Here is a 9,664-nt window from a genome sequence, read left to right as displayed (position 1 = left end):
GAGTATGCTCAAAGCCCAATTTTCTTTGTCTCGGTGTGTTATGACAGACAAAAATACAAAATTTTGGCGCGCCACTTTGCCACATCTGCTGATACGAAAGAGCCTTCTAGAAAATATTTGTTACAAGCTTTCAATACTTAAGTAAATACTGTAGGGTATGTATTAAAAATGTTAATTGTTTTTATTTAAAAATTCAAACAAATTATTTGATATGGTTTTAATGTTACTAAGAGGCACATTTGGCAACAAGTTACACAACGTTTGGCGGTTTGGCGCGTTATTCCAGTAAATGTTTACACACCCATCCGTAAAGTAGTATCCTAAAAATTTGAATATTCATTGATTCTGTGAATTGTATAATTTATTTTTATATATTTGTTTAATACTCTTCAAATTTATCTTCCTATTGACATATTTTTATCTTCCCCAAGTATGAATAATAGTACGCGGAAGAATACATTTATGTGAGAGCGTCAGGTTCCTGGCTTGTGATTGGTCAAAATACAGTAACAGCTGGAGCTTCCCGCCAGATTTAAGGACCTTTCGTCTGCGGCGGATGGTCTGTGGCCTCAGTCAATCAGATTGGGAACTGACGAGCACTTACATAGGAGTTGAAGCACCTGCATACTACATTGAAAATGCCTTCCTATACCAACGTACTTAATGAAAGAGTGACAAATGTTGCTCATGAAGACAAAGAAAATAAGGTACACACGGAAAGGGACAACAGTGTTACCCTCAAGGATAAGGTAATGTGAACGTTATTTGAATCGTGTATATTCACTTTAGTTACTGCCCTAGCCTTCTTGCATTAATCTATTTACTTGTGTATGTCTTGTCCTAATGCGTTACCGTTATGCGTTTATTTTTCAGGACTCAAACCGCAAGGCAAACAAGATTGTCACTCCCGTTAAGGCCAATATCCCTCAGCAGAATGACCGGGTAAGTAATCATTTTAATGTATTGATACCTCTACGTAGAGTACCGGTAGGCGTTAGAATGCTTGGCGTGTTCTTTGGGCTAGTGCATTGTAAAATCTGTTTTTTCTATATCCACCAGTGATGATTGTTCCAACGCCAGATCCAACGTGTTAGGTCCAGAAAGTAAATGTGTTGTAAAGAAAGTTAATACTGTACCCTATTAAACCTATCCTGTGTACCGAAATCTTTCTTGATGAACAAAAGGACTTTGGTAAATTCGTTTTAACGTTCCCTTCGTTTGTACAAGGATATATATATAATGTTTTATTAAACGACTCCTTGAAAAAAAAGAAAAAAAATTTGAGCAAATGTCGGAAACCTCTAGAACTAACCAACCAAAGAAACCTGTTTAATTTCCTAGCCGTATATATGGGTCCGACTAATTACCCAAATGTAGCCAAATATAGCCGGAATGAAGTCAAATAATGGTCCTAGATGAATAAATCGGACTGCTACTCACTTCTCGACTAGTATTTGGTGTCACGAAGTCACAAAAAATTGGTAAACTTAATTTAATCGGAGTTCATAGATCAAGTGCATGTACCTAACCTAATCTAATCTGCGAGAGAGATTTAGGAGTAATGATAAGTAGGAACCTTAAGCCAAGTAAACAATGTGTTTTTGCTCGTAACAAGGCTAATAAAGTACTTGGGTTCATACAAAGGAGTGTTAGTTACAAGACTAGCGAGGTCATCCTAAAACTGTATCTTGCTCTTGTGAGACCACACCTGGATTACGCAGTTCAGTTCTGGTCACCGTATTACAGAATGGATATAGAATCCTTGGAAAGAATTCAGAGGAGAATGACAAGACTAATCCCGGGCATTAGGAACCTTGAGTATAGAGACAGGTTAAAGCATCTTAATCTGCACTCCCTTGAGAGACCTAGAGCGAGGGGCGACCTGATAGAGGTGTATAAGTGGAAGGCAGGGCTAAACAAAGGGGACATTACAAAGGTACTCAAATTATCCAACCAGGAGCAAACTCGTAACAATGGTTTTAAATTGGACAAATTTAGATTTAGGCGTGAAATAGGTAAACACTGGTTTGGAAACAGAGTAGTGGATGAATGGAACAAGTTACCAAATATCATTAACTCGAATACGCTGAATTGCTTCAAACATAGGTTGGATGCTCATATGAGCAATAGGGGTTGGGTGTAAACGGGACTGCCCAGTATGGGCCAATAGGCCCGCTGCAGTTTCCTCCATTCTTATGTTCTAATCTAATCTAACCTAACACAACACAACTCAGATTAAATTAAGTTTACCAATTTTTTTGACTTTGGCTCTAAATAATAATCGAGAAGTGATTCACAGCCCGATTTATTCATCTAGGACCATTATTTGACTTTATTCAGGTTATATTTGGCTACATTTGGGTAATTAGTCGGACCGGTGTATATTGGTAGTGTTAGTTTTGGTCATGCAGCGAATTTTAGGACTAGGTTGAAATTAAATTTTTTCTGATCGTTTTTGTGGTTTAACAAAAGACATCCAAATAGGTGTATGACCGAGACAATATTTTTAATCTTGGTCCATTTTGATCTTTTTCAGTACCGTATTAAGAATGGCTGATTTTTTTCCAATATCGAAGTAAAGAAAGCTTATTTTTTACCTTCAGAAAACCTTAAATTCATTACCCATATTTTATAATTTATTATCCTCGGTTCTTCTTGCGACTAATTGGGGTTACTATAGTGTGTGGTCTACAAAATACTCATGTTAGGTTAAACTGAAGATATCTTTGTTCTGTAGACTGCATGCTATAGTAGCACAGAATACTCTATCCTTCTTTCAGCATTTTTTGGCCGAGTGTTGTCATATAAAGGCTTGCAACAATTTCTGTATTGTATGCTCAATCTAATATGAAATGGTATAATATAACCAAATGGTGATGTACGGTACTTTTTTTTTTTGCTCTAATTGGTACATCTCCAATATGAGACAAACAGTTGCTGGAAGCGTTTTGGATAACACTTGAAGCAAAAGGGGGGCAACTGTGCAGTAGATAATGTGTAGGAAGAATGGATATTATTCTGCAAACACCGGTTTGTGGGCCCCCGAAATAGGATTATCTAGCCCAGATTTTGGTAGTACAGCAACTAGGTTTGGTTCTTTTAGTTGTTTTCACCCCACATTTATGTTTGCTTTGAAACCCTTTCCACCTTTGGTACCTTTGGTGGGGTGAAAATTGGCTGGGTAGGGAGGTTCATAATGGAATAATTATGCATTTCCCCCAACTTTTCACAATCTCCACTGTATTTGGCATGAAAAACTATTAAAATATTTTGATTCCTACCTAAATTGTATGCTTTCGTTTCTGGAATAATTACCAGAAGACTCGAGGAAATATTAGCAACAAAGCAATTCATTCACTATGTTCTCCGCTGAAGGTAAAGTTTTCTTCAGTACAGTATTAGTTGACTAATTGTGTGGATGTGCACAAGAACAGTTAATTACATACCTGGGTAAATTCCAAAAACTACTGGTTCATTGGTGCCCCAGTTCAGTATGGGGAAAGCCCACAATTACAAAAAAAAAGTAGTTTTTCACTTCGTCAATTACTGTAGTTTGATTCCTTTTAAGCAAGCTGTAACTGGCTAAAAGCCGAGAGTGAAAATTCTGTATGTAGTTTAATATGTTGCACATGTTTTTGGTGTGCACGCTTACCTGTGCATGAACTCTTGTAACAAATATTTGCAGTGTATACAGTAATAGCCTCATACTGTAGGATATACAGACTGTTTTACATATGTATTTAATTCTTATCTTCAATGTAAAGTGATAGTTTAGTGTTTGGTATGATTTGAAACTGAACTGCTTCTGGCTTAATTTAATTTGCTTTAAACATTTTTTAACTATATTAGTTTAGAATTTCAAACTAGCATAGATGCATTACATTGGCATTTAGTACCAGTCTCTATGGTCTGAAATGTACCAAAAACTTGCATTAGGAATTTTACACCTTTCTTTAATATTCCAGGTAGTTGCTATTGATAAGGAATCGGAGCCTCTTCTGAGAGAGAACCCAGGTCGTTTTGTCATTTTGCCCATCCAGTATCCAGATATCTTCAAAATGTACAAGAAAGCTCTTGCATCTTTCTGGACTACAGATGAGGTTGACTTGTCAAAGGTAAGTCTTCATCTGGATAGGGACTAAGTATGATAATGTATGAAAACTGCTACCCCCAGAAGTTGTTTGACTTTTAATTTTTTTAATATATATATATATATATATATATATATATATATATATATATATATATATATATATATATATATATATATATATATATATATATATATATATATATATATATATATATATATATAATTTTTTTTCCCCACATCTTATTATAATAAGGATTTTAAGAAGCTACATTAACTGGAACCTGATCCAACCAACCAAAGAAATTTACATAACTTCCTAATTGGGCAGACCCTCACCATATTTAACAAAATATTTACTTGTTACCAATGAAAGCAAGTTTGTTGTAGTGCCATAGTGTAATTTAAAAAAAAATTCCGCGCTCGGACCGAGTGGGTCAGCTGTGGACAAATGGAGCAGACAGCAATGTGCGCTGACTTGGCAGATTTTCATGGGTATTTGGGGTAAATAAATTTCTTCGTATATAGAGCATGTACACCTTGTTTTAGTGTCTTGAACATGCTTTGCCCTGAAATTTCCTTCGTGCCCTGCTAACTACCGAGGATTTATGGTCTAAAATATTTGTACAGTACAGGTGTATTTAAAATAAAATTTGTCTCTTAAAATACTTACTGTAATATCTGTGGTAGCAGTTGTCATAAATTACCTTAAATAAGGGTAAATTTGAATTTTGCTGTTTGGGGATTAGTGATGAGAAATTGAGATATACTGTATTGATATTTCATCAGTTTTATAGCCAATTGTCATGCTTGTTTGGGTTAGCTGTGATTACTTTACCTTCTTTGCCACTGATTGGCCTGTTGGCATGATTTTCCTTGTTTCTTTGGGGAAAATTTGAAATTGGGTATATTGATAAATGCCATAGATTAGACAAAGTTAAAAGGGGGGGAGGAATGTTGTCCATGTAAAAAAAGGCTGGATACAATAACATTTAATTTCAGTACAATGTTATCTAAAACCACATTTAAAATATCGGCACTTGTAGATGGGATTCATTACTAAACATGGCTGTACTGTATGTTGGTGCATCTAGCAAAGAGGACAACCCCCCAACCCGACCCCTCCCTTTCCGAATGTCACAATATTGTCGCAATCCCACTCACTAGTAGCTAACAGGTAGTCCATGACATTTTAATTTGTAACCTGTACTGTATTATAAATTATAACTGCATGAAATGCTTGCAATCAAAGATATACAGTAGGTGGAATGTTCATTTAGTGTAATTACTATGGTAGGGTTCCTTAGGGCCATTCCAGAAGTTTCTCTTAATTTGTGGGTGCTTTGGCATCTTGCTTCAATGCTCTGGGTTCATAAATACTGGGGGAGAGGATTGGCAATGATAATTGTATCAGGTGGAAGACATGAGAAAATTTTAATATAATGTTAATGAGCTGCAAACTGAAATTTCCTATCTGCTTTGCACTTGGTGATAGAAAGGTCATAAAACTGTAAAATTTGCTATACAGTACTTGCAATTAGGACAACATATAAGGCAGACTTGTGCAAGCACAGAAAATGGCCATAAGACAGAGATGGTGGGGGGCACCTTTGTAAAAGAAAAGAAATAATAATAGGATACTTGTAAATTTGTCCCAGCACTTGATCCCCCCCTCCCCCACACACACACACACACACACACACACACAATAAAATTTAACCGGTGGCGTGATCTGACATGTTAATACAGTGCAGTGCATATTTTGTTGAATGTTTCAAAATGCGATTCCTCCTATATGTTGATTCTTAAATTGTGACAAACCAACTAGGTCCAGTAGATATGCATTTACTAAAGGCTATGGGGCATCCATTGATTTATGGAATGGTTATACAGTACAGCATTCCTGAGAAGATGTCTGACTTGAAGCTTATCCTGTTGATTTCCACTATAATTGGAGATAAAAAAAATTTAATACAGTAATTATTTTTAAGTGCACGTTAATTTATATATATTTTTCCTAAACTAGTTATTAGTAATATGACTACAGTCTGTTTTTAATGGAAAATTAAAGAAAAAAGTGGCGGGTTCAGTGTTAGTGGTTTATAACTAAAATGTTTATTTCATAGCTTTGTACTGTTGGTCTTTTTGTGTATGCTTACTGTATATTTATTCTGGTACATATGCTGTACTGTACCAGTTTTCTAAGATGAAGTATTTAATGCAAAACCACAATAAATGTTCCAAACACCATAAATTTGCTTGGTGGCAACAAGAAAACCTACCTTCTTTTAAAGAGAAACTGGATTTGGACTAGGTTTTTTGTTTGCTATTGCTGAAAATTTATTGGGTTTATTGTAATTCGGACACAAAAAAAATCTTATAAAATGTATGAGTTATTAACGAGTATGAGAAAGATTGGCAATCCAAATTCTAGCTTTAAGACTATCCCTGATCAGTATATTAAGTACTATACCCATTTTCAGATTTTGGGTGAACTTTAAGTTTAAAAATCATGCTAAAAGATTATGTATTAATGTTGGGTTTTGGCTCGGACCTTTTCTTTCGACTGTAAATTTTAAATAAAAAAAACCCAGCTGTGCTATAACACTGAGGATGTCTGTGTAAATGTAAGGACCTTGTTATGCTAACTTGGGTATTCCCCAAATTTTTTTTATTGCTGCCAAGTTATAAATAGACGCTTGCTTAAACACTAAAGGTCGGATTTTACATTTCAGGATCATAGTGACTGGATTAATAAACTTAAGGATGGGGAACGCCACTTCATTTCTCATATCCTTGCATTCTTTGCTGCTTCTGATGGCATCGTTAATGAAAACCTTGTAGAGCGATTTTGTCAGGAAGTGCAAGTAACGGAAGCAAGATGTTTTTATGGTTTCCAGATTGCTATTGAAAATGTTCATAGCGAGATGTACAGTCTTCTCATAAATGCCTACATAGATGATCCAATGGAACAGAACAAATTATTCAATGCCATAGAGACCTTGCCATGTGTTAAGAAAAAGGCTAATTGGGCTCTGAGGTGGATATCCCACAACACTGCAACATTTGCTGAACGGATCATTGCCTTTGCAGCTGTTGAAGGTATTTTCTTCAGTGGTTCATTTGCTGCTATTTTTTGGATTAAAAAGCGTGGTTTGATGCCAGGACTGACCTTCAGTAATGAATTGATCTCGAGGGATGAAGGTCTACACACAGACTTTGCCTGTTTGATGTTTAAGCACCTGGTGAACAAGCCAAGTGAAGAACACGTACAATCCATCATTGATGATGCTGTGAAAATTGAGCAGGAGTTTCTAACAGATGCCCTTCCAGTGAACCTCATTGGCATGAACTGCATGCTAATGCGACAATATATTGAATTTGTTGCTGACCGACTTCTTGTTGAGCTAAACTGTGAGAAGTTGTATAATGTAGGAAACCCTTTTGACTTTATGGAAAATATCTCTTTGGAAGGAAAAACCAACTTCTTTGAAAAGAGAGTTGGGGAATATCAAAAATGTGGTGTGATGAACTCTAAAGAAGAGCGCTGTTTCACTTTGGATGCGGATTTCTAAGTCTACCTGAATGAGAAATGGAAATTCAAGAAAAGACTTAATTTAGTTTTTGTACAGTACAGTACAGTATTACTTAAAATGATACTGATTATAAGTTGTCAAGAATGAGAAGTGGAAGAAAAAACTTCAGGTATTTTTATGCAGTACAGTATTGTTTTAACGGATAGTTCTGATTTTGAAGTCGACGTGAATGACAAGTGAAAGTGCAGGAAACCCCATTTAGTTGTTTTTGTTCTGTATAGTACAGTATTATTTTAATTAACATAATGATTGTATAATTTTTAGTTGTATATTTTGTATATCGGACTTATTTCGTACAATAAATTTATATGCATTTTTAGTGAGGTTTTTATTTACAAAGTTGGTCAGTAATTAGGATTCCACTAAAACTGTAATGTTAAAGTATCCACTAAAAGTTATACTGAAAAGTGCAAGGGAATCTAATGGTATTTCCCCAATATACTCTTTAAAAAAAAAGACGTTAATGCATTAACAGATTGCATAATAATATTGGCATGACACTAAGGTTATGGTAATGGCTAACCACTGAAAGTGCAGCATGAAAATAGACTATGTGTGTACAGTGCAAGTAGGCCATGGTAGTACAGTTTACTGTGCGGGTAACTGGTAAGGATATTGGACAAAGCTGTCGGGTGCTTATTTCCGGGGGGGGGGGGGCATTTGCTTAGGATTACGTTTGGTTTCTATTCGGTAATAGTATGTCTACAGCAATATTGGTGAAAGTTTATTTGATAGAATTCAAACCAGCAAATCAATATTGCAGTTCTACATTCTAAAGTTTAATATAGAAACCTCTTGCTGGAGCTTCATCTGTTATGTATTTGTTTTAACTTTCAATTGCTTAATAACATGGCTGGTTTTCATGTGATCTGCCTGGTTCCAGTCTGCTATAGCAGTAAAGGAAAAAGTGTTTTTAACTTAATAATAATAATAATAATAATTAATGGTTTATTGAGAGAGCTTGGCAGCCAGAAGGCTGAAAATATACAGTTACATATTTGGGGAATGGGTTTCGAATTACAAATAATATACAAGTAACATAAGTGACACAAATAAGACATATAATAACTAGATGGGGAAAAGCTCAAACTACAGTTCATTTCAACATAGTGACAGTGCAAGGAGTAGTGTTTACTGGGAGTGAATACACTGGTTTATTAAAAGTTATTGATAATTTTTACAATGGTTGGGACTGGGCTGTTCTTATAGCGATCAGTTCGTGCACGTATGGGCTGGATGCGGTTGTGGTTTTGAACAGCAATTCTCGGACTAGGGATCTCAGGTGGTAGTAGGAGCCGGTGTCGAGGATGGTGTAGAAGCTTCTTACCAAATTTGCAGGTGAGGTCGTGGTGATGGTCAGTGAGAGTCGAAAGGGTCAGTGTGTTGAGCGCTTCTTGATATGTGGAGTAGGAAGGGGAGAGAATAATCTTGCATGCCCTCTTTTGCACTTTTTCTAGGTGTTTACGTTGTGTGGCATTTAGGGAGGAAGACCAGGTGGGGGAGGCATAGGTGAGCTTGGGAAGTATGAATGTTGTGTAAACACTGAGGAGCTCGTGTGCAGGAACTCCGAGGGACTTCATCGCAGACACCCGTGGTAACCGGTCTCCTAATGGCTGACCTATAGCAAACCTATCTACCAATCCCGTCCATTGTTACACGATCAATACTCATTCATTCATTCATAAATAGTGATAGTACTACTGCGACACTGCTGTTTGGAGGCACGTGTTACCACAGTGGGCGTAGAGAAACATTTCCACAACTACTGTACCATAAAATTGTATTCACTCACTCTATTTTCCTGCTGGTTCATATCCGTAATCCTTGCAAAATTTGGTGTTATACTCTGGGCCCAGTCTGTTGAAAATCCATAAGCATGATTCAGCTTCACTGTCACATTTACTGTAACATGTTAAGTGATTGAAGAACTTGGTGACAAACTTGAACTCTTGCATTCGTGCCAAGAATGAATCTCACC

At 36.2% G+C, this 9,664-nt stretch overlaps 1 protein-coding gene across 1 annotated transcript; it reads left to right on the top strand.

The window, feature by feature from the left end:
• The first annotated feature begins 518 nt into the window (after window positions 1-518).
• LOC121876596 (ribonucleoside-diphosphate reductase subunit M2 B-like) lies at window positions 519-8,005 on the top strand. Its single transcript, XM_042381803.1, has 4 exons — window positions 519-749; window positions 874-942; window positions 3,966-4,115; window positions 6,826-8,005. The coding sequence occupies exons 1-4, from the start codon at window positions 639-641 to the stop codon at window positions 7,663-7,665; spliced, it is 1,170 nt and encodes a 389-aa protein (XP_042237737.1). The 5' UTR covers window positions 519-638; the 3' UTR covers window positions 7,666-8,005.
• The last annotated feature ends 1,659 nt before the right edge of the window (window positions 8,006-9,664 follow it).

Source organism: Homarus americanus, unplaced genomic scaffold, assembly GCF_018991925.1.
Source record: "Homarus americanus isolate GMGI-L3 unplaced genomic scaffold, GMGI_Hamer_2.0 scaffold28, whole genome shotgun sequence".
Lineage (NCBI taxonomy): Eukaryota > Metazoa > Arthropoda > Malacostraca > Decapoda > Nephropidae > Homarus > Homarus americanus.
This window is presented reverse-complemented; position numbering and strand designations above follow the sequence as displayed.

What these genes read in the sequence shown, in the direction of transcription:
- LOC121876596 (XM_042381803.1), top strand. Translation starts at nt 639, where the DNA reads ATGCCTTCCTATACCAACGTACTTAATGAAAGAGTGACAAATGTTGCT. An exon ending in GTGTTACCCTCAAGGATAAG is followed by an intron (nt 750 to 873) that starts GTAATGTGAACG and finishes TTTATTTTTCAG; the next exon opens with GACTCAAACCGCAAGGCAAA. An exon ending in ATGAGGTTGACTTGTCAAAG is followed by an intron (nt 4,116 to 6,825) that starts GTAAGTCTTCAT and finishes TTTACATTTCAG; the next exon opens with GATCATAGTGACTGGATTAA.